The sequence below is a fragment of the Mesoplodon densirostris genome, chromosome 17 (assembly GCF_025265405.1).
Source record: "Mesoplodon densirostris isolate mMesDen1 chromosome 17, mMesDen1 primary haplotype, whole genome shotgun sequence".
Taxonomy (NCBI): Eukaryota; Metazoa; Chordata; class Mammalia; order Artiodactyla; family Ziphiidae; genus Mesoplodon; species Mesoplodon densirostris.
Window position 1 is genome coordinate 56803649 of NC_082677.1, and position 17338 is coordinate 56820986.

The 17338-nt window shown below is 36.0% G+C and overlaps 1 protein-coding gene across 1 annotated transcript; it reads right to left on the reverse strand.

The window, feature by feature from the left end:
• Positions 1-728: 728 nt before the first annotated feature.
• SLITRK6 (SLIT and NTRK like family member 6) lies at positions 729-3257 on the reverse strand. Its single transcript, XM_060080245.1, has one exon. It carries the CDS (start codon positions 3255-3257, stop codon positions 729-731), a length of 2529 nt encoding a protein of 842 aa, XP_059936228.1.
• Positions 3258-17338: the final 14081 nt, after the last annotated feature.

The following is a 17338-nucleotide window of genomic DNA, read 5'->3' on the forward strand; positions in this document are numbered from 1 at the left end:
TAATTCACAGCAGCATTAACAAGATTGTCCACACAAAATGTGCAGCAAAACCAAAAAGTTGTCTTATTCATTCCACCTGAACTGTTAATCATTTCCATTTTGAAATTCAGAAAGCATAGCCGTGGCATTTTTTAATCATCAAAGGTTCAAAGATTTGAGCCACTCATAGCCTATATAATTCAACCTTCCATTTTTTCTTTACTGTTACTATATGTAATTTTAAAGTTCCAGTTCCTTTTGCCTTTATTGCAAGAAAACTAGGTGTATCTAACAATTTACATTTTTGTGGTATATATACTGGTTTTATAAACAATATATTTCTTACATATTATAATTACATATACAGGTATACTTTTTAAATGACAAAATCCAATTCTATTTAATCCATGGGTAATATAACTCAAGAAAATAAGGGTTGCTTAAATTTTGAACCCTTTTAGATGTGCAAGAGGACTTCTATGAAACACTTTATGTATATGGGAAAATATTACTATAATCCTTGAATGATATACATGCAAGGATTTAATTTATTGGGGATAGATAAAATTGCCTGAAGACAATGCAATGGCTTCTCCCAGTTATCCCTGAGTTTCTTTTTCTTCTTTTCTTCCCATAGGATTACTGCTGTGCTTAAGTTCTGATTGATGATACACTCATATAAGGCACTTATTTACAAGGTCTGGACTTAAGACAGAATCACAGCATTTCTGCAAAAGCCTTCTAACTCTCTATGTTTGCTGCTCCAGGACTTCTAAGTAGTCAGGTTCAGCATGTAAGTTAGCTTTCAGCTCAAAATACTCATTTTTAGTCTGTTCCACTAATACCTTCCTCGGCCTTGAGTACATTAATGTCTCCATCAACTTTAACTCTTCATGGGCTCCTGGATAATGTACCTCCATATCAGGCTGAAGTTGAGCAATGTTTTTCCTTAGGTATTCTGTGATTCCCAGTTGCTGAAGTTCTCTTTCTCTCTCTAAAATGTTCCTATATAATGAACTGGCATCCTGGAAGGATAAAAATTCAGTGGATTGGTCTGTGACTTTGTACTTCATATTTGATCCTGTGAGTGGGGAATGATTTTCTCGTTCTAAGAGACTTCTTTGGAGATGTTTTGCATCGCTTCCCTCTTTCTCGTTCCTTTCTTCTTCTTCTTCCAGATGTTTTGAGCCAAAGGATGGGGTTCTATAGACATGAACCACAGGGCTCACCATGTGCTGCTCATAGAGTGATGCTGTGGGTCTTTCAGTAGTGTGGTGAGTTGTTTTATGGCCGTACATGCTATACTGGAGATGCACAGGACTGTTGTCTCTCATCTGTTCATCAGCTTGTTTCTTTTTGTATCTTCTCCTACGGTGGAGAACAAGAACCACTATCCCTGCAGCACAGAACACGATAGTTATGAATACAATCAGCAGTCCTAGTATTAAAACAGATAGTGGTACAGCATCGGTAAGTGATTTAAAAATAGTGTCCGCTGTAGTTGTTGCTGTAGGAGTATTGACTATTACGTAACTAGTCTGAGTTGGCAGGGATGGGTTATTGACCAAACCTGGGCAAAGAAGTTCACTGTTGAGTGCTTTCAATTCCTTTTTGTCTAGGTGCTCCGGAGAGGTGCAGAGTATTTCATCTGTCACTGTGTTCTTACTTAATTTTTGTATCCATTGCTGCAATCCAACCAGGTCACAGGAACAATCCCAGGGGTTGTCCTCAAGGTCAATCTGGGTCAGTAAATCAAGGTCATCCAAGATATTACTTACAGGTAGATGGGTAAATTGGTTTGTTTTAAGGTTTACCCTCATTAGAGGAACCCCTGAAAAAATATGTGGTGGTAAAACTTGCAGGAGGTTGTTGTTTAAATAGAGGACTTTAAGTTTAGGCATTGGGTTGAAGCTACCAGGTAATATTTCCTTAACGCCATTGTATTCAAGATATAAGTACTCAAGATTGTGGAGACCAAGAAACATACCTCCACTTAATTTAGTCAGATGGTTACCATTCAGATAGAGCTTTTGTAATCTTGTTAAATTCATAAACGATCCTTCTTCGAGAACCTCAATACGATTGTTTCCCAAGTGAAGCATTTCCAAAGTGAAGTATTCCACTAGATCAGACTTCATTAAGGTATGAATAATATTCCCTGCAAGAATAAGCTTTCTGGGATTTTGTGGAGGAGGTTTTAGATCTGATATGCTTTCAATATTGCGCTCTTGACAGTGTATTAGAAGTCCTGATGGGGAGAGTACTTTGCAATTACAAGGAACAGGACAGTAGAGTCCTGGAAGTTGAGTGAATGGCTTTGTAATATAAGGTATTAAACCTGGTGCTTTGGTGGGTGGTTTTAAAAGAGACATGGTCTTGGTTGACATGCGACTATCACTTATTGAAGATGTTACTGCCAGATGTAATGATCCTGAAGGATCCTCGTGTTCTTCATACACTGGTGGAGTGGGGCAAATTGATTCCTTTTTCAGCCGGCTTAGTGTGCTTCCTTTGAAAAATGGAGGGCTGTTGCACACAATATCACCAATTATAGCCTGAGGGGGCATGTTTTCCAACCAAAGTTTTAGCTGTAATAAGTCACAATTGCAGGCCCACTTATTGTCCTCCAACTGGAGATCCAGTATTCTGCCAATGTGTTCTAAAAAACCAACATAAGGCAATGTTTGCAACTGATTTCCACGAAGATCTAGATGGGTTAAAGGAACAAATCGAAATACGTTTGGAGGAAGACTCTCAATAGCATTGTCATTTAAAATTAACACTTTAAGTCTGTTGAGCTTGCTAAAGGCACTTGGTTCAATCACTGTAATAAAATTGTTATCTGCTTGTAGGAATTCCAGGTTTTCCAGTCCATGGAAGGTATCCTCTTTAAGAATTTCTAAAGAATTGTGATTGATATGAAGTTGCTTAAGAAGGCCAAGGCCATTAAATGCACCAGTCTCAATATCTGCAATATTGTTAAATCCAAGGTGTATTGAGATAGCATTGGTAAGCCCAGAAAAGTCATTTGCGTGAAGCTTTGTCAAACCATTATTTAATAAACTTAAGTGGAAAGGTCGTGATGGTGGCACGCTTATTTGGGATAACTTCTTGATCCCTTTCTCTTCACAATTTATTAGCATCGTGCTGTCTTTTTCCTCACAATTGCAAAGAGAGTCACAAGAACCTCTGGCTGAGGCAGAGGACATTGGTGATTGGGACTGCGACGATATACAGGCAAGGAGAGATGAATACAAGAGATGACTCCAAAGCTTCATGTTGTCCTGTGATGGATCTGATTCTGTAAGATAAAATGCAATAGCAGTGGGCTTCAGTGGCCAGGAGCAGGGAGGAGATGAATCTGACATTTTTAAAGTGATAGGTTTTCCTCTAAAAGGCAAAATATTATTATTCTGAATATATAAATACATTGCTGAGTCCACATTTTCTTTTATTTTTTACAAATATTATGACTGGAAGGTTTATTTTACTTTTAATTTGCATTGTGATAAAAATCTAAAATTTAGGTCAGGGAGAATTTAAAATATTAACTCAATTGTTTTCACGTATACCAAATAATCTGCATTTTAATAGACATGAGGGGTGCTGGCTAAATGGACCATTGATACTTTGATATGATACAAAAATGTATACTTGAGAAGACCCTGGCTTTTTTTATTTTTTAGCTCAAACTAGATGAATCTAAGACTGAAGGATTACAATAAAAGACAAATATGTAGGTATTAGCCAGAAGCAGAGAGACCTGTAGGGAATTCAAAGATGATCGTTAGAAAGAATGTATGTTTGCATGCATTATGCACTTCCTTTAGTTTTATTTTTGAACTGGATATCACAATATAACATCTAATAATTCTGTGTTTAACCTGCTTTGATTTTGGCTTAAGATACTTATTAATTCCATTAGTTATTTAAAAACTTTGAGAAAAAATATGTCTCTATGTAGTAAAGTTGAACTTTATAAAAGATTTTGTTTTAACTATGTTGTCTAGGGCAGTTTGTATAAGCCTTGTAGTATCAGATATATATATGCTTAAAGGCGTCCATTCAAATTTCACTTCAGTCACACTTTATATTGAATTTCTAGAGGTGGAATATTCACTGCTACTTTTAAATTCTACTATGGATAAGGTTAATATCATAAAAACTAAAGAAAAATTGATCTTTAACACATTTCAGGCTATTATAAAAGAACAAAACAATGCCTCATGTAAATTTCTAGCAAATGACTCCCTAATGAGGTCTTGAACCAGGCTTTAGGGCACTGAATGTCATCACATAGTTAAGCAGTTGATCTTTATTATAAGGCTTAATGTTGCAAACAATGAACTCTAAAGGTTCACTATATTCAGATATTTGAGGATATCTCTAATTTAGGAAATAAAAAATGACAGTTCAAGATAACAATATCACATACTCCAACTCCTTAAAAATTTAATACCTGCACCTGACATAGCAATTAAAAAAAAATTCTAACTCTAAAATGACAGCAGTGGTGTGGTAAATACTTTGAAGTCTAATGGTATCTAATTTTATTCCCTTCTTTTAAATATTGCACTTTAAATTTATATAGAATAAATCGAAAGGTAAAGAAACACCACATCTTATAACTATTCAACTTTTGGAAATGATCATTACTTTCATGTTTCTGGATGGAATGTGAACTTTGAATCTAATTAAAAATCACAATTAGATAATACATCCCAGAATCCAATCAATAATCCTGAAAATAAACTTTCTTTCCATGAAAATACATTCTTATTGAAAACATGTATAGTATGAAGTTTCTGAAAGATAAAAGGCAACCAAAGACATCAAACAATAGAGTCCCTTTCTATATAAAGGGAAAGTTAGCAGGCTGAATGTTTCCATAGGGAAATAGTTTGATTTTAAACAGCTCTGAGGGCTTTGCTTAGAATCAAGCAGCTTGAAGTTGAAGTCTTCAACTTGTGGATTAGCTTCCACAAACACTGAAACTACTTTTCCATAGATTACCAAGAAAGAATACTATGCATTTCACCAGGCACAGTATCTTAAGAAAAGAGTAAATAACTTCCAGATGAGACTCTCTCCTCTCATTATTTTTTAAAAAATCTTGTATGCAATTTATGCTCTTCAGAGTGTCCTAGGGAACAGTTTCTAATCTTTTCAGAAATACACACAAATGTGAAAAGTGGTTCTATATTGACAATCTGATACAGTGTTAAAAAAGCTCTATTTACATATTTTCAAGTCAGGAAAAAATAAAAGTGGTATACGAAATACAAAGAATCTTTTCATATTGTGCTTGTATTTCAAATACAACAATGGTGTTTGGAAGTAATCTTCTCTTCAAAAAGCACAAATATTTCAGTTTCCAATAACAAACTGCATGCTGTAAAAGAAATAGTAGCATATTATTTTACTTGTTCTTCTCTACAGCCAGCTGTTGGACTAAATGTCTGCTGCTCACAGAAAACAGGCATCTGCTACAGCATTAGTTGTACCAGTGAGCAAGAATGAAACTGGATATCCTTTAATGCAAAGTTATTTTTTTTTAAAGAGGCAAACAAATTCAATCACTTTGGGATAATGCAAAAATAGGTATAAGGAAAGCCTGGAAACGTTCATCTTACCTGTAAAGCAAAGACTTCCTGACGTTATCTGTAATGCACAGCTGGAAGAGATGTTCAAAGTAAATTCAATTTCTTTATTAAAAAAGAAAACACCGACCACCACGTACTTTCTTCTCAAATATCACTTTTTGGCAAGTCCCATTGCTTTATAAAGTTAAAACCTCTGGTCAAAGACAAAATGCTGAGCATTTCATTGAAAATATTTCAAGCAGAGTGCATACTAGATCATCCTGAAGCAGTTGTCCTTTTATTCCCCAATTAAAATTCACGGCATACTTCACAGCTATGCTGACTTTTTTTGCATATAGTTAACCATTTGCAAGCTGCTGAGTGCAGTAAATAAACAAGATGTGTAACAGAGCTGGGATTGATCACTCTTGCTTTCTTAGGCTGTAGATGCAAGCTGCAGCAATGTTCTCTTTCCTCCCTTTCTAGTCTTTCTTGTTAGTTCAGTTTGTTATTAGTCAGACTGCCAAGGGCTGGGAGGTAGGCGTAAATAAAGAGACTTCTTGGCTTTTGACTCAGCCTTTAAGCCCTTCCCCATCAGAGGGCTTTAATAGGCCAGTGTCATTTAACACAAGAGACAGCTCCACCTTGGGACTCAACTCCTCCTCCGGCAAATGGTTTTTCCTCTCCCTTTAAACACCAAATACAATGCAAGTGGATTTTGATGCGAATAATTACATGTTTCTTTAAATGTTTAATAATATTGTGTTATACAGCAGGCTAAATAATACACTATATTAAATTCTCATCTAGCACAGTACTGTACTGTTTGCACATGTGTGCAGAAAAACTGCAATATGCTACCAATAGAATAGTTGCTTCAGTTTTATTGTTTTTAACTGGTATTTATGGTCGAAATTGTGCACTAGTTAAATCTTAAAATGTTAACGTGAACTGCTTTCCTGAAACATTTGTATTTTTGTATTCACCATTTGAAAAAAAAATCTTTAAAGCCTCATGTCTGAGACTCTAAGTTTTATACTTCTTTTCTTTCCCTACAGCCAACGTTTAACAATGAGACTAGAAACGAGGTTCTTTTTTCAGGTAGATAGTATTTATTTGGAATGGAAATATGATCAGTTAAAAATACCTTCAAGAATCTTCATTACAAATGGTTGTCTCTAGTTGAAAACAGCCTATCACTTTCAAAAATATGAAATTATGTCTTTCCAGATAAAATGTAACAAGTTAAATGAATACGTAAAAATTACAATAACCTGATTTTTATGGTACTAGCTTAGGGAGCATTTTTTTCCTAAAAAGATTATACTTAAAAAGTTACTTGTTGGGCTTCCCTGGTGGCGCAGTGGTTGAGAGTCTGCCTGCCGATGCAAGGGACACGGGTTCGTGCCCCGGTCCGGGAAGATCCCACATGCTGCGGAGTGGCTAGGCCCGTGAGCCATGGCCACTGAGCCTGCGTGTCTGGAGCCTGTGCTCCGCAACGAGAGAGGCCACAACAGTGAGAGACCCGCGTACCGCAAAAAAAAAAAAAAAAAAAAAAAAAAGTTACTTGTTTCTTCAACTCTTAAAAGTTTCTGAATCATCACTAATAAAACTCTCAACTGTCAGATTCTTTATTTCCCCAAATGCCTATGTTTTAAAACTCACTCCTCTTTACCTACATTCCAAGGACCTGGACTTTTTCACAGCCAAAATGAATATACTAGATGCTATCATTTATTCATTTTGAAACAGTCTGTGTTTAGAAACACTCTTCCCTATAGGTTCTAGAGGTTACCTATATTATATTAGGTCTCATTTCAGAAAAAGTATTTTTTAAGAGATTTTATGCAGCTATATCATCGAAACAGGAAGATATCAGATTAGGTTATTATTTAATGACTGTCTGCAGTTATGCACTCAAATTCACAAAGTTTTCATATCCTTAATGTGGAATAGTTGTTTTAAAAGCTAAGGATTTTGAGGCAATTTCTAATATTCTCACTTTTCTTTATTTTACAGCTTCTCACTGAGTTCCTCATTTATTTTAATAGCACTGTGTGCTTTGGTAGAAGAGAGATTATAATACAGATGAGGGTGTGGAGAAAGAAAATAAAGATAAGGAATAAGATAATAAAGAGAATAAGAGAGAATAAAGGAAATGAATTACTTTTGGGCACAGTCTGCTGCTAGCTGAGAGCCAAGTTAACTTAAATCAGTCTAATGATTTAGACAGGTGATGACAAAACAGTTAGAATCAGTGAGAAAACAAGGAACGAGAATAATTTTTCTTCTAACACTGTAGACATAATTCTCCAAATGCATTCATTTAGGTTTTGGAGGCAAAATCACACGAGAAATGCTCTTGAAGTATAGTCTGTGGTGGAAAAGTTGTTCAGATAGCCATATGGGACAAATGGAAATAAATTCCTTATAAACTGATATATCTCCACCACTTGAGGATGTGTTGATTTTATTCATAATAGATACCTAGTATATATTTGATGTTATTTTTCTTGAATGCTTTGCCTATATATAATATTTATCTTTTTCATGCATAAATTACTGGGTAACTACACAATAGTCAGGGATAAAAGGAGTGACTAACAAGCCTTTGAAAAAATTCTCTACAATTTTCATAAGTTTTGGGTGGGAACATAAAGAAAGGTTAGGTAAAGTACTGTTTGAGAAACATTAACTTTTAACTTAATTCAAAGGAGTAATATTGATAATGAATTACTTAGCATTACCTCAAAATTAATAGTAAAGTACGTAACAGCACATTTGAAATGATTATAGCTAAATCCACCCAGCTCTATGTTTTCTTAACTACAGTTCCTCAGTTGTTTCACTAAGTCAATAATGCAGTCGTTCTTTCCAAAATGCTCATGGCAGAATGTGTTAATTATTGTTGGACAACGTTTATTTTAGCAACATTTTTAATTTCCAATGATTACCTGGAAAAGTATTTTCCAGTGTAGCTTGCTCCAAGATTTTATAATAAATATCTTAAGTGCTCATAATAAATACTCAATTTTATTACTCTTTCCACATAATTTACCCCAGTGACTCTACATTGAAAAATACTAAAAAGTAATCTTTTTAATCATATCTTCTAAGTTATGCTTTTTAGAATGTGCATCTTAAATAGCAAACGTGAAAGTATTCTTGTCACATTGAAGAGTACCAAGCAGTCAAAAGAAATAAACGTATCTGTGTTAGTCTCCTTAGAGCAGCAGCATATGTAAGGCAGCACAGTACTTTCAATATCAGGACTTAGGAGAAGGCCTTTCCTTCCCTGCTTATCCAATGCAACACAGACCAGATGGAAGAATATTTAATATATATATAATATATTTAATATATACTTATATATATATAATATAATATATATTATGACATTATATATAATATATATAATATATAATATATATAATAGTATATATATAATATTATATATATATATAATATTTTTTAAAGTGTTACATATCTTAGAGAATAAACTTTTGAGTTATAAATAATTCACTCAGGTACCCAGGGAAAGATATTCCTTCAGATCCAATCTATATTCAACATGCCAAAAAACGCATTTATAACTTACCTACACACCTACATGAAGATAAATATAGACTTTTTTGTTAATATAATTATCTTTTTGATGCTTTTATTGTGTATACATTTTACTTTATTAATATCCAATATATCTTCTGGAATAATTGAGGTTTTCTTATGACATATTTTGAAAGTATATATATTCTAGGTATATATAATCTACATAACATTACTATGTATACTGTAGGTTCAAGAAAATAAGTCCAGTATTATTTATAATTTTCATGTTCCCCTACATTGAAATAGTACATAATTATTATGATATATGATAAATAAATACCAATAAGGTATTAACACTAATAAATTCTAATAAAACTTAAGACTTAATAATCAGGCAACCATAATAAGTTATACTTGTTTAAATAGACAGACATCCTTTGTTGTTTTTTTGGGAGGGAAAGGACAGAGGGAACAAGTTAGTTTTTGATATATCATACCGGATTTTCTGGGGAAATAAAAAATAAAATCTAACCCTCATAAAACACTCTTTTGAACTAAGAAGGACTTTCAATTCCTTTAGCTTCAAATAGTATTAAATTTAAAGTCACATGGCTACAGTAAAACAAATACGCCTTGAAATATTTTGTAGCCTTTTCTTTGGCTAATTATAATCAGAGAGGCATTTCTAAAAAGTGTTTTATTTGTAACTGCAACCTACTAAAACTTAGCAAACACTAATTTTTAGAAATTTCACAGCTTTAAACAATTATTTAGCCTTAAAACCATTTTTAAAGCACAGCTTCTCCAGCTTAAGAACCAAAGCAATTCAAAATAGCACTTACCTGCTCTTCCTTCCTATACATAGAAACACATGCCTTCAACAAAAAATAACAAATCTTTGAAACTAGTAGAAATCCTCGATTTGGTAGGGGGGAGGAAAAATGAAAATAAGGATTTTTCAGTCTAAAACCAACCTTGAATATTTGTATGATATTGGTAAGAATTAAGAGAATCATTCCTAACAACTCCCTTGGTTTAAATCTTTTTTTCTCTTTCAGCACCCTCTAGTGGATATTTATAAAAATTCTTGACAACTGAAAAAAGTGGCAAGCATGCTAACTTGTTCAAATTTTACTCTATAAACATGTAGTTTTTTAAAAAACTTAGTTGTTTAATATTAGTAATAATAAGTAATATTTTATACAACTGGGAGCACTCCCCATGTTTTTAACTACTATGATCACTCTATACATAGTAACAAAGTTATTCTTAGAACAAAGCTATTACACAATTACTATTACAATGGAAAACTGGAGCACGAATGTAATATATATAATGTTACAGAACTGGTAAGGGCAAAAATCTAGATTTTAGCCTATCCAGTTCACTCTGGCTTCAGAATTCGTTATTCAGCAGATAGCATTGCCACTCAGCTGATACACTTGATAAGACATTGGATGGTCTATAGATTGTAGGCTATTTTTTTTTCAGATTCCATATATATATGTGTTAGCATACGGCATTTGTTTTTCTCTTTCTGACTTACTTCACTCTATATGACAGACTCCAGGCCCATCCACCTCACTACAAACAACTCACTTTCATTTCTTTTTATGGCTGAGTAATAGTCCATTGTATATATGTGTCACATCCTCTTAATCCATTCATCTGTCAGTGGACACTTAGGTTGGTTCCATGTCCTGGCTATTGTAAATAGTGCTGCAATGAACATTGTGGTACATGACTCTTTTTGAGTTACGGTTTCCTCAGGGTATATGCCCAGTAGTGGGATTGCTGGGTCATATGGCAGTTTTATTTTTAGTTTTTTATGAAACCTCCATACTGTTCTCCATGGTGACTGTATCAGTTTACATTCCCACCAACAGTGCAAGACGGTTCCCTTTTCTCCACACCCTCTCCAGCATTTATTGTTTGTAGATTGTTTGATGATGGCCATTTGGACCGATGTGACATGATATCTCCTTGTAGTTTTGATTTGCATTTCTCTAATGATTAATGATGTTGAGCATTCTTTCATATGTTTGTTGGCAATCTGTATATCTTCTTTGGAGAAGTGTCTGTTTAGATCTCCTGCCCACTTTTGGATTGGGTTGTTTATTTTTTTGATATTGAGCTGCATGAGATGCTTGTATATTTTGGAGATTAATCCTTTCTCAGTTGCTTCATTTGAAAATATTTTCTCCCATTCTGAGGATTGTCTTTTCATCTTATTTATGGTTTCCTTTGCTGTGCAAAAGCTTTTAAATTTCATTAGGTCCTATTTGATTATTTTTCTTTTTATTTCCATTTTTCTAGGAGGTGGGTCAAAAGGATCTTGCTGTTATTTATGTCATAGAGTGTTCTGCCTATGTTTTTCTCTAAGAGTTTTATAGTGTCTGGCCTTACATTTAGGTCTTTAATCCAGTTTGAGTTTATTTTTTGTGTATGCTGTTAGGGAGTATTCTAATTTCATTCCTTTACATGTAGCTGTCCAGTTTTCCCAGCACCACATTTTGAAGAGGCTGTCTTTTCTACATTGTACAGTCTTGCCTCCTTTATCAAAGATAAGGTGACCATATGTGCGTGAGTTTATCTCTGGGCTTTCTAGCCTGTTCCATTGATCTGTATTTCTGTTTTTGTGCCAGTACCATACTGTCTTCATTACTGTAGCTTTGTAGTATAGTCTGAAGTCAGGGAGCCTGATTCCTCCAGCACCGTTTTTCTTTCTCAAGTTTGCTTTGGCTATTCGGGGTCCTTTGTGTTTCCATACAAATGATGAAATTTTTTGCTCTAGTTCTGTGAAAAATGCCAGTGGTAGTTTGATAGGGATTGCATTGAATCTGTAGACTGCTTTGGGTAGTATAGCCATCTTCACAATGTTAATTCTTCCAATCCAAGAACATAGCATATCTCTCCATCTACTTGTATCCTCTTTAATTTCTTTCATCAGTGTCTTATAATTTTCTGCCTACAGGTCTTTTGTCTCCTTAGGTAAGTTTATTAATAGATATTGTATTCTTTTTGTTGCAATGGTAAATGGAAGTGTTTCCTTAATTTCACTTTCAGATTTCGAATCATTAGTGTATAGGAATACAAGAGATTTCTGTGCATTAATTTGTATCCTGCAACTTTATCAAATTCATTGATTAGCTCTAGTAGTTTTCTGGTAGCATCTTTAGGATTCTCTATGTATAGTATCATGTCATCTGCAAACAATGACAGTTTTACTTCTCTTTTCCAATTTGGATTCTTTTTATTTCTTTTTCTGCTTTGATTGCTGTGGCTAAAACTTCCAAAACTATGTTGAATAATAGTGCTGAGAGTGGGCAATCTTGTCTTGTTTCTGATTTTAGTGGAAATGGTTTCAGTTTTTCACCATTGAGGACAATGTTGGCTGTGGGTTTGTCATGTATGGCTTTTATTATGTTGAGTTAAGTTCCCTCTTTGCCTACTTTCTGGAGGGTTTTTATCATAATTGGGTGTTGAATTTTGTCAAAAGCTTTCTCTGCATCTATTGAGAAGATCATATGTTTTTTCCCCTCCAATTTATTAATAAAGTGTATCACATTGGTTGATTTACATATATTGAAGAATCTTTGTGTTCCTGGGATAAACCCCACTTGATCATGGTGTATGATACTCAATGTGCTGTTGGATTCTGTTGCTGGTATTTTGTTGAGGATTTTTGCATCTATGTTCATCAGTGATATTGGCCTGTAGTTTTTTTTCTTTGTGACATCTTTGTCTGGTTTTGGTATCAGGGTGATGGTGGCCTCGTAGAATGAGTTTGGGAGTGTTCCTCCCTCTGCTATATTTTGGAAGAGTTTGAGAAGGATAGGTGTTAGCTCTTCTCTAAATGTTTGATAGAATTTGCCTGTGAAGCCATCTGGTCCTGGGCTTTTGTTTGTTGGAAGATTTTTAATCACAGTTTCAATTTCAGTGCTTGTGATTGGTCTGTTCATATTTTCTATTTCTTCCTCGTTCAGTCTCGGAAGGTTGTGCATTTCTAAGAATTTGTCCATTTCCTCCAGGTTGTCCATTTTATTGGCATATAGTTGCTTGTTAATCTCCCATGATCCTTTGTATTTCTGCAGTGTCAGTTGTTACTTCTCCTTTTTCATTTCTAAATCTATTGATTTGAGTTTTCTCCCTTTTTTTCTTGATGAGTCTGGTTAATGGTTTCTCAATTTTGTTTATCTTCTCTAAGAACCAGCTTTTAGTTTTATTGACCTTTGCTATTGTTTCCTTTATTTATTCTTCATTTATTTCTAATCTGATCTTTATGATTTCTTTCCTTCTGCTACCTTTGGAGTTTTTATTTTCTTCTTTCTCTAATTGCTTTAGGTGTAAGGTTATGTTGTTTTTTGAGATGTTTCTTGTTTTTTAAGGTAGGATTGTATTGCTATAAACTTCCCTCTTAGAACTGCTTTGGCTGCATCCCATAGGTTTTGGGTCGTCATGTTTTCATTGTCATTTGTTTCTAGGTATTTTTTGATTTCCTCTTTGATTTCTTCAGTGATCTCTTGGTTATTAAGTAGTGTATTGTTTAGCCTCCATGTGTTTGTATTTTTTACAGATTTTTTTCCTGTAATTAATATCTAGTTTCATAGTGTGGTAGGAAAAGATACTTGATACGATTTGAATTTTCTTAAATTTACCAAGGCTTGATTTGTGACCCAAGGTATTATCTATCCTGGAGAATGTTCCATGAGCACTTGAGAAGAATGTGTATTCTGTTGTTTTTGGATGGAATGTCCTATAAATATCAATTAAGTCAATCTTGTTTAATGTATCATTTAAAACTTGCTTTTCCTTATTTATTTTCATTTTGGATGATCTCTCCATTGGTGAGAGTGGAGAGTTAAAGTCCCCTACTCTGGTTGTGTTACTGTCGATATCACCTTTTATGGCTGTTACTATTTGCCTTATGTATTGAGGTGCTCCTGTGTTGGGTGCATATATATTTATAATTGTTATATCTTCTTCTTGGATTGATCCCTTGATCCTTAGGTAGTGTCCTTCTTTGTCTCTTATAATAGTTGTTGTTTTAAAATCTATTTTGTCTGATATGAGAATTGCTACTCCAGGTTTCTTTTGATTGCCATTTACATGGAATATCTTTTTCCATACCCTCACTTTCAGTCTGTTTGTGTCCCTAGGTCTGAAGTTGGTCTCTTGTAGACAGCATATATACAGGTCTTGTTGTATCCATTCAGCCAGTCTATGTCTTTTAGTTGGAGCATTTAATCCATGTACATTTAAGGTAGTTTTCGATATGTATGTTCCTATTACCATTTTCTTAATTGTTTTTGGTTTGTTTTTTGTAGGTCTTTTCTTTCTCTTGTGTTTCCTGCCTAGAGAAGTTCCTTTAGCATTTGTTGTAAAGCTGGTTTGGTGGTGCTGAATTCTGTTAGCTTTTGCTTGTCTGTAAAGGTTTTAATTTCTTCTTCAAATCTGAATGAGATCCTTGCTGGGTAGAGTACTCTTTGTTGTAGGTTTTTCCCTGACCTCACTTTCAATAGGTCCTGTCACTCCCTCTGGCTTGTAGAGTTTCTGCTAAAAGATCACCTGTTAATCTAATGAGGATTCCCTTGTATGTTATTTGTTGTTTTTCCCTTGCTGCTTTTAATATTTTTTCTTTGTATTTAATTTTTGTTAGTTTGATTAATATGTGTCTTGGGGTGTTTCTCCTTGGATTTTTCCTATATGGGACTCTCTGTGCATCCTGTACTTGATTAACTATTTCCTTTCCCATATTAGGGAAGTTTTCAACTATAATCTCTTCAAATACTTTCTCAGTCCCTTTCTTTTTCTCTTCTTCTTCTGGGACCCCTATAATTCGAATGTTGGTGGTTTTAATATTGTCCCAGAATTCTCTGAGACTGTCTTCAATTCTATTCATTGTTTTTTTCTTTATTCTGCTCTGCAGTAGTTATTTGCACTATTTTATCTTCCAGGTCACTTATCCATTCTTGTGCCTCAGTTATTCTGCTATTGATCCCTTCTAGAGAATTTTAATTTCATTTATTGTGTTGTTCATCATTGTTTGTTTGCTCTTTAGTTCTTCTAGGTCCTTGTTAAACGTTTCTTATATTTTCTGCATTCTATTTCCAAGATTTTGGATGATCTTTACTATCATTATTCTGAATTATTTTCAGGTAGACTGCCTACTTTCTCTTCTTTTATTAGGTCTGGTGGGTTTTTGCCTTGCTCCTTCATCTGCTGTGTGTTTTTCTGACTTTTCATTTTGCTTAACTTACTGTGTTTGGGGTCTCCTTTTCGCAGGCTGCAGGTTTGTTGTTCCCATTGATTCGTTATCTATTCAGGTATTCCACAGATGCAGGGTACTTCAAGTTGACTGTGGAGATTTAATCCGCTGCTCCTGAGGCTGCAGGGAGAGATTTCCCTTTCTCTTCTTTGTTCGCACAGCTCCCGGGGCTCAGCTTTGGATTTGGCCCCGCTTCTGTGTGTAGGTCGCCGGAGGGCGTCTGTTCTTCGCTCAGACAGGACGGGGTTAAAGGAGCAGCTGATTCGGGGGCTCTGGCTCACTCAGGCAGGGGGAGCGAGGGGCACGGAGTGCGGGGCGAGCCTGCGGCTGCAGAGGCCGGCATGACGTTGCACCAGCCTGAGGCGCGCCGTGTGTTCTTCCCGGGGAAGTTTTCCCTGGATCCCGGGACCCTGGCGGTCGTGGGCTGTACAGGCTCCCGGGAGGGGAGGTGTGGGTAGTGACCTGTGCTTGCACACAGGCTTCTTGGTGGCGGCAGCAGCAGCCTTAGCGTTTCATGCCCGTCTTTGGGGTCTGCGCTGTTAGCTGCAGCCCGCGCCCGTCTCTGGAGCTCCTTTACGCGGCGCTCTGAATCCCCTCTCCTCGCACACCAGGAAACAAAGGGGCAAGAAAAAGTCTCTTGCCTCTTGGGCAGTTCCAGACTTTTTCCCGGACTCCCTCCCGTCTAGCCGTGGTGCACTAGCCCCTTCAGGCTGTGTTCACGCCGCCAACCCCAGTCCTCTCCCTGGAATCCGACCTCCTACCTCCGAAGTCCGAGCCTCAGCTCCCAGCCCCGCCCGCCCCGGCGGGTGAGCAGACAAGCCTCTCGGGCTGGTGAGTGCCGGTCGGCACCGATCCTCTGTGCGGGAATCTCTCCGCTTTGCCCTCTGCACCCCTGTTGCTGCGCTCTCCTCTGCGGCTCCGAAGCTTCCCCACCTCCTCCACCCACAGTGTCCGCCCGCGAAGGGGCTCCTAGTGTGTGGAAACCTTTCCTCCTTCACAGCTCCCTCCCACTGGTGGAGGTCTCGTCCCTATTCTTTTGTCTCTGTTTTTTCTTTTTTCTTTTGTGCCATCCATGTACGTGGGGAGTTTCTTGCCTTTTGGGAGGTCTGAGGTCTTCTGCCAGCGTTCAGTAGGTGCTCCTAAGGGTTGTTCCACATGTAGATGTATTTCTGATGTATTTGTGGGGAGGAAGGTGATCTCCATGTCCTACTCTTCTGCCATCTTTTTTTTTTTTTTTTTTTTTTTTTTTCCTTTCCTTTTGCGGTATGCGGGCCTCTCACTGTTGTGGCCTCCCCCGTCGCGGAGCACAGGCTCCGGACGCGCAGGCTCCGGACGCGCAGGCTCAGCGGCCATGGCTCACGGGCCCAGCCGCTCCGCGGCATATGGGATCCTCCCAGACCGGGGCACGAACCCGCATCCCCTGCATCGGCAGGCGGACTCTCAACCACTTGCGCCACCAGGGAGGCCCTCTTCTGCCATCTTGAAGATCCCTCTTTCTAGGTTTTTTTTTTAATGGATTAGTGGGGGATATATTTCATTTACTTATATTTTGGTTTATATATTAAACTTTTAACCATTAAATTATTACCATATCTGCATGGCAATTTACATCACTTAGTAAGCAATATCATGTAGATTGGAATTTATATAGAAGTATATCATCTGTATATAATATATATTACATTATATATTAATATTTAGTGGTTATATATTAATGCATATTATCAGATCTGTTTTTAAATCTTTAAATATTATATCCAGATAGGTATCATGTAAATTTTAAGCAATGAGTCAGTTTTTTGTCTAAATTTAATATGTTTGAACAAAGTAGAACACCACAGAGTTTATTTGTGTTCATTTAAATACATGTAGATTTTAGATATATATATATATTAATATATAGAGAGTAAATGACTTCATCAAGATAGCAGCATGATAGTAATTTTAACAGAACACACTA

Excerpts from the sequence above, each read along its gene's own strand:
- SLITRK6 (XM_060080245.1), bottom strand. The coding sequence starts at position 3,257 with ATGAAGCTTTGGAGTCATCTCTTGTATTCATCTCTCCTTGCCTGTATA.